General features: G+C 38.1%; 2 protein-coding genes and 1 pseudogene across 6 annotated transcripts in view; all 3 read right to left on the reverse strand.

The window, feature by feature from the left end:
- Positions 1 to 21,660, reverse strand: part of LOC150075621 (intracellular coagulation inhibitor 1-like) — a 91,187-nt gene that overhangs the window by 1,659 nt on the left and 67,868 nt on the right. The gene's annotated exons all lie outside the window — the stretch shown is intronic.
- On the reverse strand, positions 644 to 21,420 carry LOC150075622 (intracellular coagulation inhibitor 2-like). 5 transcript variants are annotated; one of them, XM_090388910.1, is made up of 4 exons: positions 21,163 to 21,420; positions 14,789 to 14,903; positions 10,015 to 10,077; positions 644 to 1,856 (listed from the first exon to the last, which is right to left on the reverse strand). In XM_090388910.1, exons 3-4 carry the CDS (start codon positions 10,070 to 10,072, stop codon positions 673 to 675), a joined length of 1,242 nt encoding a protein of 413 aa, XP_090245036.1. In that variant the 5' UTR covers positions 10,073 to 10,077; positions 14,789 to 14,903; positions 21,163 to 21,420; the 3' UTR covers positions 644 to 672. The 5 variants fall into 5 exon arrangements, with proteins under 5 accessions (XP_090245036.1, XP_090245038.1, XP_090245037.1 ...); XM_090388912.1 differs by having other exon boundaries at positions 9,995 to 10,077; XM_090388911.1 differs by lacking the exon at positions 14,789 to 14,903.
- Positions 3,855 to 4,876, reverse strand: LOC150075623 (intracellular coagulation inhibitor 3 pseudogene; annotated as a pseudogene).

Consider the following 21,660-nt stretch of genomic DNA (forward strand, 5'->3'; position numbering starts at 1 on the left):
GCGTATTGGCAACCTATCGACCAGGCATTGACTCAACCATTAGGAGCAAAATGTGGAATTGCTTAGCGCACATTCGCTCGTTTATTATTATTGGAAATAGTTGTTTTCCCATGAACCAAAGGCTATGGTTGGGCCTGAATGTTCTAGAATGTTCAGGCTCTGTTTAATACTTGTATTAAATAACGCAATTATTTATTTAGGCAAGCTACTGGTAATGATGTAATTATCTAGGAGGTGCGATTATTTAGAATTCGCCCAGGGGAAATAAAGCAATGAGATCACACTGAACCAACAAACTGGATATTGAATGGTCAATTCTCTTGTTTTTGAGTCATGAAGACCCAAATTTACAAAAAACCAAAAAAAAAAAAAAACAATGCGACCATCCCCAAAGAACGAAAAATTTGACCACGGTGGAGGAATCGGACACAAGCTTTCTGAATTGGAGACTGGAATAACAACCTTTGTGTTAGGCGCCACAGCACTACTAGTTGCAGTATAGAATCTTAAATACAGTCCCTGTACAATGTTTGTCCATCTTATATATCTGTCGCAAAGGTAACAAATGAAGTAGCCAATTGGATCCATCACTTTATTAACTAAAACATAAATTACAGAGAAATGATCTAGTAAAAATTCAACTATTACATGATTGCAACACAAAAATAGTTTTTATAACTCCGTTACACGCCCAGTAAACAGAATTACATCGTTGGTTTTATCAATAATGAAGAACAGAAATGGATGGTTAGCAATAAATTGAAATATATATTGACGTGCACATAACACCATCGATTCCATTGCAAAGGAAGAAGCTGCCTTGCTACCTTCCTCATTCACTTCAATGAAAGCCTTATGAATCACTCTAGACACCACTAACTCAGCTGATTCATTAATGCCACTTAAGTTAGCTTTATCTTTATCAAATGCACTTTTCATCCCCATAGATATAAGCTTTCCAGAAATTTCTTCGGTATATTCTATTTTGAATTTTGGAATGGTAACATTAATAAGTTCCACTTGGCGAAGATTTTTCTCCACTTCTTGTAAACAATCCGTGGTCAGTTTCTCTTCAACTGCCGACAACCCATCCACCTTGTCTGGCAGAAGGATCAGCATAACAATGTGATCACCTTCGTATGGCAGCTCCAAGGCAGTGAAACCCTCAGACATTTGGCAAAATCGAAATTCTTTATCGAATATGATCATCATGGATACAGTTGTCTTTGACTCCTCAAGTCCATTATTATAGAAGTCCTCTGGCTTGGTGTATTTCGGGTTGAAAGGGGTTGTCCACATTCCTTTGAAATACACTGCATTCAGTAACAGTAAAACCGTCGATGGATCGACTGAATCCAGCAGCGATTGGATCTTTTCCCTTGTCTTCTCTCTAACCCAGGAATTCACCATATCCTTCGTTTCTTCTCCTTCTTTGGCAAAATCAACCTCCTTGACCTCTGACTGATAGAACTTCTTAAGTCCCTTCACATAGTCTTCACACACACTAAATTCCTTTTGAATTAGAACTGCATTGGCGATATTTAACAGATACTTCCTATCTTCATTAAGAAGAAACTCCAACATCTTCTGGAAGTTGTTTTGTATATCTTCGCTTGATATGGTATTTTTGTCGTATTCAAAGAGCTCCCTGATCTCCGACTCGGTAGTTCCACGTGTACCATCGAGAAGCATATGTAAAGCCACTGAGATGCTGAAAGGGGAGTAAAACAGATTTCCCGGATTCGATGCCAGACGTTGGTGTAACTTTATAGGGAACTTGGCGAACATACCCGAAAATTCCTGATTAATTTCTTCAGAGGGTAAGGTAGACATTTTTTCTACTTTTGATGTTAAACCTGTATGGAAAACAAAAAATAGTTTTTTATTTTGTGATTTGAACCCTTTTGAAAATATTTTAAAAAACAAAAGCCCCCTAAAATTCCTTCCATCAGCAACGGGACTCGAATTGAAGTCGTTTCCACTCGGTGTGGAGATGGTGATTGTACCAACTGTGCTACCCAACAGGACATTGATGAAGGCATATCAAGCTTAATGAAGTTTGACCATTATAGAGTGGTTAATAGCTGCTGATCCCTATTGTGTATTTTGGCGCCGGAATAAACAGTAGGGATCGAGACCTTCGGCAAGCAGGGGATTAACAGGTAATACACTGGTGTGCAAAACGTAAGGACCAACACTCTACAGCTACTGGGTTCCTGGTCTGCCTCCACGGGGCGTAAGTGGGACAACGTTGGGCCTCAATAGGGGTCCAACGGCTAAATGACCAGATGAACAACGGTACAGAACACAACACATGAACAATTCCCACACACTTTTAAATCTCTGGCATTTCCCAGTGAACTGGTTCACCACAATGAAAGCAACGCGGAGATGGGGGAAACCCCTGGTGCCGTAAGACAACAACACACACTTACACTTACACTTACACTTACACTATTTTTAAAGGTTACAATCAAAAAAATCTTTACTTAAGGTACTCTTTACTGATGAGAGTAGATTCAGTCTCAGCAGCGATTCTGGATGTCAGCTAATCTGGCGAAAGGTTGGCACACGGTATCACCCCGCAGATATCACTGAAAGGGATAGATATGGCGGTCGAGGTATTCTTGTCTGGGGAGGCGTTATCTTGGATGCCATTGTCCCCGAGTTCGTGTTTATGGATGATAATGCCACACCCCATCGCACTGCTGCTGTGATATGCTTTTGGAAAGTAAGGACATTGTTCGTATGGATTGGCCTGCCCGTTCCGGCGATTTAAATCCCATCGAGCACACATGGGACGCTCTGGGGAGATGGCTAGCGGTGCGTCCACACCCACCAGAAAATGTTCAACAGCTGAAGATGTCGCTGACAGAGAAATGGACGATATTACCGCAAGAACTTATCAACAACATTGTTCTAAGTATGGACAGGTGGCGCAAAGCCTGCATCGACATTAGGGGTGGCCACACCTCCTACTGAGGACCACCTTTTCGCTTTGTTCCATCTTTGGCAGTGATGCATCTGTATCAATTTTAAGAAATTTAAAGAGGGATTAGGAATTAAAGAAATTATTAGATGTGGTGGACAGATGAGTGGGTAGTTTTTTTTTTTTTTGGTTAATGCTTTATAACTTTCTTCTTGAATCATTTTCCGGTACTAATAGTAATAATACAGTACTGTATTTAATTACCTACTAAGTCTTTTGTTACTTTTGACAAGCCTTCGTGGGTAGCAAAGTGGCTATTGTTACCGTTTTTATACACCTTGTGAAAAAGGCCTAGGTTCGAATCCCCGTCTTGACGGAAAGAATTTTTATAACTCTTCCACATGAAATTTGGAAGAGTTATAAAATCCTGAATTAATCCTGAAGAGTTATAAAATTTATTATCCTGAATGATATGATATACATATTGTATATTGTACTGTGTACGCACCTTCACCAGTATGTACTGTACTTCACTATGATCGGCGTAATTGTCTTTTATTTATGTCTAAAGAGACAGTAACAAAAGATTTGCTGAGGAAATCTCTAATTCATATCTAAATCCTGAAAATTACAATCTGTAGTAATTCAATTCGAATGTCAATAAATCTTTTCAACCTTCAACCCATGCACTAAGTACTATAGGTTCTAATACTTTTGGGTTTGGCGTTTACATAAAATAAAAATTAACAGATGTAGCATTACTGTGTAAATACATATGAAATATAATTTATTCTTTCCTCTTCATTTTTCGACATAAATATACCATTAGGTTACAATATTGGATTCAAAAAGACATATTAACGTTTTGTTTCTCATTAAATCTATATTACTTTGACCAAAAAAATTAATACAAATACCATCTTTTGATTTTCAGTATTGCTAAAGTTCATTTACACGTCCAATGAATATTACCATGTCATTCTGTTTATCCATTATGAAGAAAAGAAAAGGATGATCTGCAATAAACTTTGAATGGAACAAAGGCGCACACCTTCTTACCAAAGATATGCCCGTGACTGCACAAGCCTCAGAGCCTTCTTCATTCACTTCAATAAAGGCCTTGTGAATTACCCACGACACCACTAGTTCGGAGGAGTCACTGATGCCTTTGAAGTTGCTTTTGTCGAAAGCACTTTTAATCCCCATTGATTTAAGTTCTTCAGAAATTTCTTTCTTATATTCTAACTTAAATTTTGGGAGAGCAACGACGTCAAGTTTAACTTGTCGAAGAACTTTCTTTACTTCTTCTAGACAATCTACGGTTAATTTCTTTTCCATTGCCGACAACCCATCTAGTTGGTCAGGCAGGAAGATCAGCATAGTAACATTGTCCCCTTCATAAGGAAGTTCCAAGGCAGTGAAGCCGTGATCTTCTACCTGACAGAATCTAAATCGTTTGTCTCTTATGAACATCATGGAAACAGGTTTCTTGGAGTGTTCACATCCATTATTGTAGAAGTCTGCTGATATAGTATCCTTGTGGTCGAAGCGTGTTGTCCACATTCCTTTGAAGTATACTGCATTAAGGAGTAGCAATACGGTTGTGGGATCGATCGAATCCACTAGTGATTGAATCTTTTCCTTTGTTTTCTCTCTCACCCAAGAATCCACCATTGATTTTGTTTGTTCACCTTCTTTGGCAAAGTCAACCTCTTTGACCTCTGACCTGTAGAACTGCTTCAATCCCTCTACATATTCCTCATGGACATGAAATCCCTTTTGGATTAGAACCGCATTAGCGACATCTAAAACATACTTCTTGTCACTGCTAAGAAGAAATTCCAACATCTTCTAGAAGTTTTTCTTTATATCTTCATTAGATTGTGTAGGGCTGTATCCGAAAACACCCTTGATCTCTGCTTCTGTAGTGCCACGTGCACCATCGAGAAGCATGTGTAATGCGATCGAGATGCTGAAAGGCGAATAAAACAAATTTCCTGGAAGGGAGGCAAGATGGTGATATAGCTTTATGGAAAAATTGGTGACTACACTACCAGCAACTTGAGAGGCAGACATCTTTATCCTTTCTTTACTTGACGAATGTACCTATAGTAACAGTGAAAATCAGAGAAATAACAAGGTTCAGTTCGAAAAGCATCAGGATTTATATACTATAATATAAATACCTAGAAAACGAAGTGTGGTGTAATTTTCATAAGTGTACAAAGGGATGGATAAAAGTATCTGAATAAATTTTATTTTTACATTTTTAAAGATAAATTTTTAATATAAATTTTGCTTTTTTTATATATATTCATATTAATATTGCGCCCGAAGGTAAACTCCACAAGATATAGTGAACTATTTCTCCTTAAGATTGTGCCATCTAGTTCTTGTCTCACCAGTAATCGACTTGGCGCATTATGGCCTTAAATGCCAATGCGCCATAAAACAACAAACAACAACTTATCAGTGAGAATTTTTCTCTCTTACTCATTTTACTAATCCCTCTCAGGGCCTGCTTTACTTCAATCAAATCACTCCTAAGGTGTCTACTTATTAAGCTCCGCACATCTTCTAAGCCGTTCCTCATACGGGGACAGCCTGGCTGCCACGATACATTGCCATCTGCGACTCGCTTCGACAGTGGAAAATGGCGATGTTTGATCTTGGTTCAACCCCGGAAATCGAACCCAGAACTCTCTGTCTCTCTCGACGATTGGAGGAATTTCTAATGTCTTCTTCATTTGAGGCCGTAGTTAGCATTAGCATTAGCATTAGCATTAGTAGAGGCATTTGATGCAAGAAAGCAATCTTATGCAGCATCAGCCAAAAGGAAAAAAAAAAAAAACCCACTTCCACTTCACCCCTCTGTTCGTTCAAAATACCTGTCCAGCTGAGCCTTAAACTTATTTAGGCTATCAACCTCCACCACAAGGGATGGGAGTCTGTTCCACCAACCAACCACCCGCTGGCTAAAGGCAAATTTCCGCACGTCTATCCTACATCTGTCTTTCCTCAATTTGAATTTATGCCCTCTCAGGTGATTTTTCTGAGCTAGAGGAAGAATCCCATCAGCATTGAGCATGCTTAAACCATTCAAGGCTTTATACACCTCTATCAGATCACCTCGCTGGTGCCTAGTCTCCAGACACTGTAATTTGCAAAACTTAAGCCTTTCTTCGTAAGAGCACCCCTTTGTTCCATTCACTAATCTTGTTGCCCTTCTCTGTACTCGTTCCAGCAGCTCTACATCCTTCTTGAAATGAGGCCTCCAGACCTGTATACAGTACTCTAGGTGTGGCCTGACCATTGCCTTATACAATGGAATAATCACCTCCTTATCCCTGCTGGAAAAATTCCTGTATATCATTGACAATACTCCATGAGCTACTCTTGCAGCCCGTCTACACTGCTCAGAGAACTTCATATCTGCCTGCACAATCACCCCCAAGTCCCTTTCATTCTCTACCACTGTCAGTGTAGTACCACAGAGTTGATACGTTGCTCTGGGGTTGCTGTTTCCCATGTGCAGTACTTTACATTTGTCAAAGTTAAACTTCATTTGCCACCTCTCAGCCCATCTGCTCAACCTTTCCAGATCCTGTTGCAGCAGCATAGTGTCAGTAGTGTCCTTGACAACTCTGCCAACCTTTGTATCATCTGCAAACTTGGACATTAAGCTTGATATACCATCATCAATATCATTTATAAATACAGAAAACAATAATGGACCCAACACTGAGCCCTGAGGGACTCCACTAATAACATTAGTCCACGATGAGCAGTGTCCATTGATTACCACTCTCTGTCTTCTCCCCCTCAACCACCCCTTTATCCATAGCAGCAATTTGCCTCCAATGTCACACTGCTCCAATTTGTGTAGCAGTCTTCCATGTGCAACAGTATCAAAAGCCTTTCTAAGATCCAAATATATAATATCAAAGTTATTCCCTGCATCCAGTTCTTTTGTGACTGCATCATAATATCCAATCAAGTTGGTCAGGCAAGACTTCCCCTTAACAAAACCATGCTGTGTCTGAGCTATAACTGAAGTCTTGTCTAAATGATCCTGCAGTGCTTCTTTAACCAGTGCCTCCATTAATTTTCCTGGAACAGAAGTTAAGCTCACAGGTCTATAATTACTTGTGTCAGCCTTTGATCCTCCTTTGTGAATTGGGGTCACATTTGCACATTTCCAGTCTATGGGTACCTCCCCTGAGTCCAAGGAAGCTCTCATAATTATGGCTAAGGGCTTGCTTACTTCCTTTGCTGCCTCCTTTAATATAACTGGATAGATCCCATCCACCCCGGGTGCCTTTCTTGTGTTTATCTTCAACAGTTTCTCCTCCACTTTACTCCCAGTTATTTCAAGATTCTGTAGCTTACTGCTAGAGTTGAATACACCTCTGGCATTCCCTTCGCTGAATAACTCCTCATGTGTGAATGTCGATGCAAAATATTCATTTAGTTTGTTAGCTACCTGAGCAGGATCATCAACAGTTGACCCATCAATATCAAGTGGACCAATCTGATTCATCCCCTTCCTTCTAGAGTTTACATAAATAAAGAACTCTTTGCTGTTTTTCTTTGCATCCCTTGCCAAGGATTTCTCGTAATCTGCCTTCGCCTGCCTAACCTCCTTTGTAACTTGGTTGCATATCAACTTGTATCTATCATAGGCTTCTGTGTCATGTGTTAATTTTTAAGTATCCCATGCATTTTTCTTCTCTGCCATATGCCTCATTAGTTCATCTGACATCCAATTTGGCCTAAACCTTGAACAATATTTCTTAGTTGGTATGTAAAGCCTAGTAGCTTCCAAGATAAGTTCTTTGAATGCTTCCCATTTTGAATTTGCTGTTGGTGACATCATCAGTTGGTCCCACTGTATAGAATTTAAATACTGTCTCTGTCCATCGTAGTCGCCTTTACGGAAGCAATAACCCTTCCCTTTACCCCTAATGGTAGTTACCTCTTTGAGTAAATCCCACTTCAGCACACTGTAATCACTGCCACCTAGTGGTTCATTTATCTGCAGATTCTTAATGCATTAAGAATCACTGCTGATAATTAAATCAAGAGTATTACTCCCTCTAGTTGCCTCCCGAACATGCTGATGTAGAAAACAATCATCCAATAAATCCACAAAAGCCCTGCTAGTGTGCGAGTAACCAGCCCCCAAATTCCAGTCAATATCTGGGAAATTAAAATCTCCCATTATAAGACTCTCTGATTTACTGGCCCACTCTATTTCCCTGTACAGTTCCTTATTATACTCATCAGAGTCATTAGGCCTATAGCACACTCCTATTCTCAATTTTGATCTCCCAATGCTTATGTCACACCAAACTGACTCAACACTGCACTGTCCAGCGATGTCGACTGGCTTCACTTCCTTGGTTTTTATGTGTTTCTTAACTAATAGCATAACCCATCCCCCCTTCCTATCCTTTCTGTAGACGTTGTACTCCCCAAATTGCAGTTCTGCATCCCTTATATCTGTGTGACACCACGTCTCTGATATCCCAACAATATCTGCCTTTGATGTTTTGAGCAATACCTCAAATTCATCAAATTTATTTACTAAACTCCTAGCATTGGTGTACACGCAAGTATACCTGCACCTGTTTCTATTCTTAACTACCCTAAAACAACCCATGTGTTTACTTGTACCGCAATGGCTCCCAGCAGTCTCTGAAATACCATGCATCTTGTTTTTCAGGCTTCTGCTCATTCTAATAGAAGCAGTGCAAGAATCTCTTTCACCTCTGCCAGTGGCTACTGTCAATCTATTGGTCTTTGTCTCCCCCCAAGCTAGCAGTTTTCCGACCCACCTAAACCTGCCTCGATAGCATCAGTAAACATTCTTGCACCCTTTCTATTTAAGTGTATCCCATCCCTGTAGAAGCAATCTCTCCTGTTAACAAGTACAGTCCAGGCTGAAAAAAATTCTACCCTTTGAGCCTTGCACAATCTTTCCAGGGCCGAATTGATCGACAAGGCTCTCATCATATACTCCCTCCTATCGTGTCTGGGCAGAATTGCAGACACTTTCAAATTCAACCCAAATTCTCGGCTTTTGTTCAACAGTGACCTGTACTTGTTAAGTAATTCTGCCGGTCTCCTACTCTTAATATTATTAGTGCCAACGTATACAACTATATCACCTTTTGTGCCCTTAAAAGATGATATTCGCTCTACAACGTCATCAACCTTTGCCCCTGGCAGACATACCCTGGTCCTGTTCCACCTATCTTTTTTACAAAGCATGTTCCCCGTTTCCCTGACAATAGAGTCACCAACAACTACTAGTTCCTTCGGGACCAGCGCATTCTGCCTTGGGGGTTGTCTCTGTGTCACGCGATGCCCAAGTGCAAGCTCTGGCGTTGATGTGGGCAGCTGAGAGCTTGATGGGCCCCTCAATTTAGTTTCTTCGAGGGCATCCACCCTGTCCTTCAAGCTCTCATATAGGCCCACAAGAACGCCGAGTTGTTGCCTGATATCGATACACTCCTTGCATCGCGCACACACAAAGACATCCCCCTTGGCAGTATCATGTCCCGTACCCGATTGCTCTGCAAACATCAAGCAAACAGTGCATTTTATAAGGCTGTGAGTCAGAGGACAACTGCCCCCCTCAGTTCTGCTCTGAGCCACAGCACTTCCATTAGCTTGAGCCTTTTGCTTTGCTGCTCTGGTCTGAGTCATGATTATATTAATTATAATTAATTATGTTATTAATTATGTTAAATATAATTAATTATATTACGTTTGTAATCTAAGTCGTTATATGTATTTATTTAAACGTACAATTTAACTGCTAACGAAGTTCAACTAACGCTATCTAGTACGGCATACAACTATCGTATCACAATGGCGGGAAAATTACGGAGTTCAAACACGTGGAAACCTTTACCGATACTTTTATGCAATTACAAGGCCGAGTAAAGAATAAATACACCAAATTAATCAGAAAATCACAAAATAATGTTATACTACTAAATTTAAATCAAAAGTTTTAGAAAAACAATAATTTCAAATCAATAAATAAGAAAAATCCACTTAGCGGCTTGGAACACGACCGTCACTAGTGGCCTCGTCAGCAGACTCGATGCAGACTCGACTGGTTCTCATGCCCATCTCATCTGGAAGAAATAAGGTTCCCCCATGAGTTTTTTCGGATTTGGGGGCTGTTTACCAATAAAAAATATAAATATTCTTAGAGAGGATAACGACTCCTCTCTACTACCAAATTTCAATAAATCATGTAAAACCCATGTGTACTTGTTGCTGTATGTGGACTTTCGTGTCTTTCTATAGTCCCCAAGTCTTTCTCTCCTTGAATATACTTTAATGTCTCCCTAGTCTATAAACCACTCGTGGGTCTGTTTCCTAGGTGCAATACCTTGCATTTGGTATCATTAACCTTTAGCTGTCCTTTTTTCTGATACCTGCAATCTGTCCAAATACTTTTAAAGAAGCTTAACCTGGTTGCGATCGTTAACTATCCACCTGACAGTTGACTTCCACCTGACATTGCACACCTCCTGTGGGCACAGCAACACCAGCACTGGACTATCGAGGATTGGAAAACAGTTGCTTGGTCTGACGAGTCGAAGTTCCTGGTGCATCATGTTGATGGAAGGTTCAGAATTTGGTGAAAACAACATGAATCCATGGACCCGTATTGTGTGACGACTACTGTGCAAGGTGTTGGGGGCAGTGTTATGGGGACAGTATCAAGAGGTTTCAGCACTAATCCCTAAGAGATCACACTTGCTATTCCAGTCCACTTTAAGGATCTGTAGCCTATCCTTCCCCTATTCCCTAATCCATTGATGGATATTCCCTATTATCCCGACTTGCTCTTATTCATACAATAACATCTCTTGAAGACCTGTTTCAAAAGCCGTACTAAAATTCAGATATACACTGTGCTGCCACTTTATTAAGTACAACCCTGCTGTGCACACAAATGGTTTATCCCACAACGTTGCAAGTCACATGACCACAGTTGTGATATAAATGCAGCAGAACAACCTTTCTAGTATCAGTTAAGCATACAAACCGTAGCAATAATGAGGAAAAGGACTGATCTAACAGACTACAAACGTGGCATGGTAGTAGGTGCAAGACGGGCTGCACAAAGCATCTCTGAAATGGCAGTTCTCCTGAACTTTTCACGCACCACGTTTCAAGAGTGTATCGAGAATGGTGCAACGAACAGAAAACAACCTCTCAACGGCACTCCTGTGGACGAAAATCGCTTGTGATGAGAGATCAGAGGAGGATGTCTAGAATTGTGCAAGCAACAGACGGGCCACAATGTCGCACATCACGCCAGAATACAACTGTGGTGCGCAGAAAAAAATATCGCAACCGACCACTAGTCGCACTTTGTCGCGAATGGACTACAACAGCTGATGGCCACATCGCGTACGTTTGTTATCAATGAAGAACAAAAGAGCACACCTCCTGTGGGCACAGCAACACCAGCACTGCACTATCGAGGATTGGAAAACACTTGCTTGGTCTGAAGAGTCGAAGTTCCTGCTGCATCATGTTGATGGAAGGTTCAGAATTTGGTGAAAACAACATGAATCCATGGACCCGTATTGTGTGACGACTACTGTGCAAGGTGTTGGGGGCAGTGTTATGGTGTGGGGTGTAAGACACAAAGTCTTACAAGTTAAATTAAATATCAATAGCGGGGTCACTTTGTTCGAATGAAGAGTTAATTAAAGAAAGAACGCTAGATATAGTGATATTGTAAACCTCACAAGAAAACACTTAAAGTCACGAATATTGTTTAAGATAGTGTGTCTCAGGCTAATGGAATTAATTTAAGTGGAGGTTAAATTTAATGTAAGGTCAGATATAATAGTAAGAAGAAGGTACTGTATAGGAAAGTCCAAGACCTGGAACAAGGTCCATGCCATGTATTAATGCCTGATGACTAAGGTATTATGTTTTTTACTAAATTCTTTTTCTTTCCTTGTAAGTATGTATAATAAACCAATTGTATATATTGTAGAGAAACTGTGTTTGTCATTCTAATACCCAGCCTGAACAAACAAGAGGGGGACATAAAAACTGCTATTCCCTAGAGCTATTTTCTTCTGTGAGATAACAAGTCAGATGCAAAGTGGGGACCAACTTAAAAGGGGAGAAATTTACAGAGTTCACAGGGAATACAAGAATAGAATATGATATTATAAAGATAAAGATTAAAGATTGTATGATATACAAGGCATAAGTAAATAGGAAAAAAGGAAAAAATACCAGCGCCACCCCCAAAGGGAATGTTTTCTTGCCACACGTTGGGTCCATTGATACCCATAGATCCACGTCTCAATGCCACATTGTACTTAAACATCGTTGCTGACCAAGTGCATCCGTTCATGTTGACAGTTTATCCTCAGTCAGATGGTTACTTCCAGCAGGATAATGCGCGGGTGGACAAACCCCGAATCACTATGGAATGGTTCCAGGAACATGACAATGACTTTTCTTTGCTTCACTGGCCTGCTCAGTCCACGGATCTCAAACTTATTGAACATCTTTGGGATGAGCTGGAAAGGCTTGTTCGCTGCCGGCCTACACCTCCGTCGAATCTAAAGGAACTGCGTGACATACTCATGTCTCATTGTACTCCATTTCTGCACAACGTTTTTACCATCTTGTTCAACCATGCCTAGACGAATTCAGGCTGTTTTGAAAGCTAAAAGAGGCTCAACACACTACTAGGTAGGTGTACCTAATAAAGTGGCAGCACAGTGTATATGCCAAAGTTATGTCTCGCGTCCAACTTCTTTATAACCACAGCGTAGTAATTTATCAGATTTATAAGACAAAATCTCTCATTCTCGAAACTATAATCCTAATTTTGCGTTACGATAAAATCATCCGTGGCCAAATAAAATCTGCCTCTTAACCATCCAATAGGAAATTAAAATCCCCGCAAAAGTTTTAATGAGTTTTATTTATAGTCCACTCTGAGGATCAACATCTAACTTAGAAGAGTCATGAACTGGGACTAAAGATCTTTATCATGTAAGAATATATATTTTTTAAAGATATAAAACAATAAACTTTCCTTTTCTCCAATAAAAATATAAAAAAGTATATTTAATAAGCCGATAATAATAATAATTATTAATAAAATGGATGGCCATTGCACAAAACAGAAGAAACTGGAAAGTTGCTGGAGAGGCCTTCATCCTGCAGTCGATTGAAAATGCCTGATGATGATGGCCATTTATCATAAGGTGTTCATAGTAGCAAGCTTGTTAGCCCCCAAGAGCAGATTTAGCGCTTTCGTCGCCCTAAGCGGGAATAATATTCGTGAGCCCATATTTCATCAAAATAAAAAGCCATATGCAACAAAAATTCCCACCACCAAATATATAGAATTTAATGAATTAATTAACTTTCAAATACATTGTGAGGGAATATGTGAGGATCGACTTTGACACCGAGGCCCAAATCTTTATGGGTTGAGTAGCCAATTGTCTAAAGATCATGATTTGATAGAGCCTATACAATAAACTCCCATCCTCCAATAATTGGACAGAAAGCAATTCTATCAAAGCCATTAAACGATACTTTTAAAATTTCATTATGGCTGTGTATCAGTAATTCAAATTTACCCTGTACTGAAACTTATTACTGTACAGCTTAAATCTCTAGGAGTGCATTACTCATAATAATGAACATCCTAAATCTCTAGAAGGAGTACATTACTCATAATAAGGTACATATCTAGGAGGAGTATTGCTTGCCCTCTTGGGTAGCACAGTTGGTAGGATCCCCGCTATCCCCACACTGGCTGGAAAAAACCTGAATTCGAGATCCGTCGATGACGGGAGGAATCTTCATGGGTCTTTTTCAAAACGTAGCTGAGTTAATCCGTCTCGGGCGAGTGTAGCGTGGTTTTTTTTCTCCCGGAAAATCGGGTTTTTCGTCCAGAAAGCAGAAAATGGACCTCAGAACACACGCAATTTTTATACACAATATACACGGAGCAACATGGCCTTAGTTGGCAATGGTCCTAAAACCTAGTAACAACAACGGTACACTGCTCATGGACAGATCACCGGTTAGGTTTATATCAGGTCATACCCAAAGTTTATCCACTTACCTTTCATGATATGGAGCTTCGGTATATTAAACTGTCAGAATCTGGGACTGGGAATTCACCAATAAAATTTAATAGACAGACTGCTCAAATTGGATCAGAATATATCAATTCTTAATGCACCGTGCGCCTCAAGGCTGTAAACACGAACTGAAGACATATAGTGTGTGGAAGATGGGAATTTTTGAATTTTAAATACGAGTATAACTTGTTTAGTTATATGGTAAATAAGTATGGCAAATAAGCCAATAGTAAATATTGTCAGTGATCTGGTTTATCGTAGGAGAGTCACTTGTTTACGTTATTTGATTCAATATTTTAATATGTAGAAGTTATTTTATTTTGTAGAAAGTTTTAGGAGTGTGTCCTCCTGCCTCCCCACGACCCACCTCTAACACTGCTGTTATTCAAACTATGCATTCATTATCATTTATTACATTTGTTTATTTGTAATAGTGATTTTCTAATTTTTTAGTTTTTAAAATTTTACAGTAACTAAGAAATAACTAAATAATTTTATATTATACTGAACAAAAACTTTAAATACGAATAATATTTAATACATTAATCAACAATATTGTTTAACAATTGCTGCCATTTCATAAAAATAGGAACATGAATAAATAATAATAGGAACTAGTAATCACACACATTTACATATTATTAAAGCATTTATTGCAAACAAACATTGTTTACATAGTTACAAAATATTTCTAAACCTGCAAAGTCATAATGATGTTGTCATAACCAATTTTTTTTGCCACGTCATTTTGGATGGAAATAATTGATCGTGAAGTCTTTCCTGGTAAACAGACGACCTTCAATAATTTTTAACTAAAATTAAAAAAATAAAAAAATAAAATTAAAAAAAATAATAATAAAATATATATAGATACAAAGTAAAAAAAAAGGAAATTGCTAATAAAATAAATAAATAAAATGAAAGTGAAGTAAAATTATATAAAATAAAATAAGATAAATAAAAAAAAATAATTAAAAAAAACAGTTGCCCAGACTTTCTTCTATTTTTTTTAGCCGGTACAGCTAAAGAAAATATAAGAAAAAAAATTACACAAAAGTAAATAAATAAAATATATTAAAAAATAAATAAATAAAATAAAAAAAGAAAAGAGGAAAATATATATATATAAAAAATTTAAAAATAAAAAAAATTAGATAAAAAAATAAAAGTGAATTGTCTAAAATAAATAAAAGTAAAATTGTCTAAGATTGGACAAATCCCGCACTCACTGGAGGCAGCAGTGCAATACCAGTGGGTGCCAGCAATCCTCGGGTTGCCCAGGCCTGAGGGGAATAAAAGTAAAAAAAAAAAAAAAAAACTGGATCTATGTGATCTTCTAAGAGCTATTCAAGGTGACAATATTTTATCTTTGCAAGACACCGCTCACTGTTGAGGCTGACATTATTGAAGGTGCTGGAGGCACCATAGGAGGTGAAGTGCAAGCGGGATTGGACAACAGAAGTTTTCTTCTAGCAAATAAATCAGAAGCAAATTGTTGTAGGATTCCAAGGTGTGAGGCAGATTCTACTAGATGTTTTTCGTTGCCAGGTGAGAAGGTGCTTATACGGCCTTGTAGGGATTTCAGTAGGTCAGCGTAAAAAGGGCAGTGATAGAGCAGGTAGTCCCAGTCTTCCAGTTGGAGACAAAGGCAAGGATCGGTATTGCTTATTCTGAACTGAAAGAGTTTGGAGTTGAAAGAGCCATGTCCAGTTATGATAAATGATGTGTAGAGGTTTGGAGAGAACCATAGTGAATTTTTTTTGTTGGCAGTAAAGGAGATGTCTGGTATAAATTTATATATAGTTCTGCCTTTAGGGGTTGTATTCCAAAGATCTTGCCAAATTTTTGTTAAAGCAGACCAAAACCAGGTTTTTTCAGCTTTGGTGTCTACAAGGACATCATTCTGTATTACACAGAATTACATGCAGGTCTGATGTTTTAGAAAGTAGCAGAAGGCACGATGTAAAACGTGCAAGTCCAGAGGTAATACTCCAGCTATGACCTGCAGGGCATCAGTTGAAACAGTTCTGCAGGCACGGAGCATTGTAAGAATCACGGATCTTTGCAAGGAGAGTAGTTTTGATTTCTGTTTGACATTCTTAATTCTGTCATACCAAACCGGAGCAGCATACGGTAGGTTGCAATAGGTATGAATACAGACTCCTCAAATAAACACTTTATACTCAGTCTGATCCTCACAGTATTCAGAAAGCTTATTTTTTTACAAAAAAAAAAAAAAAAAAAAGCATTGAACATCCAGCCAGCCACCGAACGCGTTCGTGAGTAATCTTGGATGTTTGCGCTCCCTTGAAGGTTTTCACATCGTAGTCCATTTTAGGAAGAATGTGGAGGAAAGAAAAACATTTTAGGAAGGAACAGGTACAGAGAAGGGCAACAAGACTGGTGAGCGGAACAAAGGTGTGCTCTTAACAAGAAAGGCTTCCGTTCTGCAAATTGTAGCATCTGGAGATTAGGCACCTGAGAGGTGATTGAGGTGTTTAAGGCTTTGAATGGATTGAGCAAGCTCAATGCTAATGGAATTCTTCTTCTTGCTCAGACCACACACGAGGGGGCACAAATTCAAATTGAGGAAGGACGTTGCAGAATATATATACGGAAGTTTGACTTTAGCCAACGGGTGGTTGATTGGTGAAACAAACTTCCATCTGTTGTTGTGGAAGTTTACAGTGTAAATAATACGTTGTTAACAGGAGAGACTGCTTCTACAGGGATGGATACACTTAAATAGAAAGGGTGCAAGAATATTTGCTGATGCTATCGAGGCAGTATTAAGTGGGTCGGAAAAATGCTAGCTTGTGAGGTTTACAAGGACTAATAGATTAACAGTAACCACTGGCAAAGGTGAAAGTGATTCTTGCACTGCTTCTACTGCAATGAGCAGAAGCCTGGAAAACAAGATGCAGGGTATTTCAGAGACTGCTGGGAGTCATTGCGGTACAAGTAAACACTTGGCTTTTTGTAGGGCAGGTAAGAATAGGAACAGGTGGATGTACACTTGCATATACACTAAAGTTTGGTAAATAAATTTGATGAATGTGAGGTATTGCTCAAAACATCAAAAGCAGATATTGTTGGGATATCAGAGACGTGGTGTCACACAGATATAAGGAATGCAAAACTAGAATTTGGGGAGTACAATGGGTACAGGAAGGATAGACAGGATAGGAAGGGAGGAGGGGTTATGCTATTAGTTAAGAAACACATAAAATCCAAGGAAGTACAGCTAGTCGACATCATTGGACAGTGCAGTGTCGAGTCAGTTTGGTGTGACATAAGCCCTTAAAAATCAAAATTGAGAGTAGGAGTGTGTTATAGGTCTAATAACTCTGATGGGTATAATACGAAACCGTACAGGAAAATAGAGTGGGTCAGTAAATCAGAGAGTCTTATAATGGAGGATTTTAATAATCTCACATATTGACTTGAATTTGTGGGTTGGTCACACACAATAACAAGGCTTTTGTGGATTGATTGGATGATTGTTTTCGACATCAGCATGTTCCGGAGGCAACTAGAAGGAGTAATATTCTTGATCTGATTTTCAGTAGTGATTCTTCATGCATTAAGAATCACTACTGAAAATCATAAAAAAAACAAAAAAAAAACGGAACGCACTTAAAGCGTCTGCGTACTTTACCTAACTGGCTTTTGTTCTTCTTCTTTGCATACTTATTTGCATTTATAATGTTCAACTATGAAATTCGATTACGCCCATCACTCATTTCAAGCCCACATCATTTTCACATACATCACGGCATTAGGTAACACCTGGAAACACGCTATTCCTGAAATTCGTAGAAGTGAAGTTGATTGCATTTATTCAAACCTCAGTATAATTATTAATTACACTTCAAAAACTGAGTTTCATCTTCTGTAATAGTATAGAAGTAGGTTCGAACTAGGGCTTGCATAAAACCGAGAAATTTCAAAACCGAGTTTAACCGAAGTTTACTCTTAAAACCGGTTTTAAAACCGATTTTCTCAGACTTAGGGAAAATAATTAAAAGCGTATAACAAGGTATTTATTTTATCTTGGGTAGATTGTACAAATCGTAATCAAATCTTTTAAACAAAATCTATCACCTCTTATAGTAAAAAAAATAAAAAAATTAAAATATTCCAAAAAAGTAACCAGCTTGAGATTATACAAAATTACAAATTGTATTCAAATCCTTTGAATAAAAACTATCTTCTTGTATAGTAAACAAAAAAATAATAAGCCCTATAATAATAATACTAATAATAATAATAATAATAATAATAATAATAAATAAATAAATAAAAATAATGTGAAAACAAAACAGCTTGGGGAAATTACTTTACTATTTATTGCTCAGCTTTTTTCTGAAAATGATCCTTTAAAAAACACGGTATATTAAGCATTTTTCCTGATAGACTTGACCTTATTTTTGTGTTAAAGAGACCAGTGATCGAAAACACTCTCAGATTGGATACTTGTTGGTTTAATGGTCAGTAGTGCTCTATAAATTTTCTCCAGCTTTTCACTTCTACTGCTAGTTGCCTCCAAAAGTTGAAATTCTTTGCTGATTTCCAATTCACTTGGATATTTTGAAAGCTATTCAGTTAATCTCTTTATTACACTATCATACTCTCGCATGAGTGTATCTCCAACATCGGAACTAGACGAGTCTTTGTTTTCTTCTAAAAGAACAGTTCGTTTATTTTCAGTTTCTTCATTCAACGCTAAGACTCCTTCGGAATGTTTTGCAAATAATCTCTGATAAATCTCTTCAGCATGCTTTTTCAAAACTTGCTTACTTGGAAAATCAAAAGTTCTTGAACCTCAATCTTCTTTCCTGAACTTTTTGGGGTTGTGTAGATAGCTCAGCAAAGCCACAGTTTGGCCATTTCGTCTTGCATTGTAACGCTGCAAAAAGCTTTGGTGAAACTTTAAAGCAAATGGGTTTTCTGCTGTATCAAGCTGTTGAAAACTCTGCTTTAAGTAAGTCTGTATCTTCTGAGGTTATAGCCTTCAGAATCATTTCAACTGGTCGCAAAGTTTCACATAGCAATTCAAGTGTTTTCCAGTCATCGTCAGACACAGCTTCAGTTGACAGTACTGCACATTTGGAATGCAATTTTTCAATTTCAAAAATCTCTCAATCATATAGAATGTGCTATTCCATCTAGTCTTGCAATCTAATATAAGTTTATATTCTTTCCCATTAAATTTTGCTTTAACAAAATTTTGTAATACGTCATTTTTGGTAGGCGATTTTCGAAAAAGCTTGCAAATTTTTCTGACTTTGTTAATAGTTTGTGCAATATTGGCCATTGGATTGAAGAAATAAATGAGCTCATCGGTAAAGTCGGTTTGATAAAGCATGCCTTGCTGTCTTTCTTCAACTTCTTCATCATCACTACTTTCTTCATTATTTTCATTTTCTTCATTGTCTTTGGGAGACTCAGAGACTGTGGCACCATAAATGATTGCTTTTTCATAAAGTACATCTATAACTGATATATACAATGGGCTATACATTGTTGATGATTAGGCGTAATTTGCTTGCCAAACTTAATCATCATTGCTGCTCCATCGGTGGTGCAAGCAACAATATCCTCATCCAAGTTCAAACCAAATTCCTTCAAGTGTCCATCCACAATTTGCTCAGTTCTTCTGCTATCAAGTGAACCATTAATCTCAATAAGACCTAACGACCAATGATTGTCTTTTGAATGCACATTTATATTCATATACCTTTTATTTTGTATAGACGTATATTCGTCTAGAGTCAATGAATACCGTGCACCCAAAACCAATGAATTTTTGAAATGCTGAATGAGTTCTTCTTTCTTAGTTTTATAATAATTCAGAACCATTTTTTTAATTCCATTCACTGAGGTTGGTGGTAATTTATCGTATTTATTTCTCTGAAGGTGAAGGCTTGATTTTATAAACTCACTCTTGGCAAATGAATTAAAAGAAAATCCATCTAAAGCAGCTGATTTTGAAATCTTTTCTTCCATAGATTTTTTAACGATAAAGTTTTCTAATGTTCTTACAATCCTCCAGACGACTTCATTATCTTCTGACATTTTGAACATTGTGCTTCATCTTTGCTTTTTCGAGCAAAATAATTCCATAAATTTGATTTCATCTTAGACATATTAAGATCACCGACAATTTTAAATAAAAATATTAAAGATAACAAAGGCACAATACTATGTGTCACTCCCGCAAGTACTGAATGAAGAGTCTAAACGAGGCAAGTTTCAAAATTTTCACGAAAGAAATTTTTTATTTATTTACTTGCAATTTTTTCCCCCAATTAAATTATTGTATTTTCAAAATTACATTAAAAAAAAAGCTAAATTTGGTGAAGCTGCTTTTTGGAGAACATTTGATTGCAAATTTAATAGGAATAAAGAAGCAAAAAACTTTCTACGATTGAAATTTGATGCAATATTCAGCGAATCTGTTTCTGGTGGGTAACCATCAATAAGGCGCGTTCCACAACTTGCCTGGCGAACAAGATAGATGGAACGGAGAAATGTTGAGCATTTTCTTTTACGCTATCGTTCCAACTCACTCAGTCGTAAATGAGTACACCTGCATCGTGCCATGATACAGGTGGGAAGATTAAAGGTACCCCTCCTAGATTTGGGCCACTTGCCCATGAGATTCGTACCTTAAAATAAAATAAAAAACGTAAAGCAGTTGAACGATCCAGACAAACGAACAAACAAAAGAAAATGTGCGTAACAAAAAACTATATTCGAGGGCTAACTAAAATATATTCGAATCCGGTTTTAGAAGCTCGGTTTCGGTTTTAACAACTCAATATGAAAACCGGATTTAACCGGTTTATAAAACCGGTTTGCAAGCCCTAGTTCGAACAGGTACGGGTACGTGGAAAAGAGTCACTGTTACAAGTGTGAGATACGCCTGCAGCAGTGACAAAATCACTGTTATTAATCACTAGACCTCCCCCAAATGAAACTTCCACGAAAAAGGTGGTGCCTGGCACCAACTCTGACAACTGAAAATGCGTTAAGAATTAAGATATTAATTAAGAAACAGTAACTTACTAGTAGCTCTTACTTCTTAGCCAAGGGCTAAATTTTTCCCAAATTAAACTTCGGTATTCCACAGGCATAAACTAGAATGGGAGTTTTATCTCTTTATCGGCTTGTTTAATAAGAATTTAAGCTTATCAGTTGAATATTGTACTGTTATAGAAGTTCTTGCTTTAAAAGGTATCAACGTTATCACTACAGGATTGTCACTCTTTGCGTTCCTATGACATTTGCTATACGGACCGTGCTCTGCAGGGAACCGCCCTCTTCAAATGACGTATTTGTAACACGCACTTCTACATTTGTCTCGCTGCCAGTGAGCTGGACTGGTATGTTTGCTTCAGTTTTGCAATAGAAGTTAGCTGTACATTGTAAAAGTAGTTCGTTGCCGGGGAACACCCCTTTGTTTATATAGTAGTCTAGGAAGACTACGAGGCAGTTAACACGGTGTTCAGAAAGCTTGCATGCTAGAGGGGAAATTTTTACCCCCCTCCCGATGATTGTGTGAAT

The sequence above is a fragment of the Mastigoproctus giganteus genome, chromosome 14 (genome assembly GCF_048544385.1).
Source record: "Mastigoproctus giganteus isolate SK-2022 chromosome 14, ASM4854438v1, whole genome shotgun sequence".
Lineage (NCBI taxonomy): Eukaryota > Metazoa > Arthropoda > Arachnida > Uropygi > Thelyphonidae > Mastigoproctus > Mastigoproctus giganteus.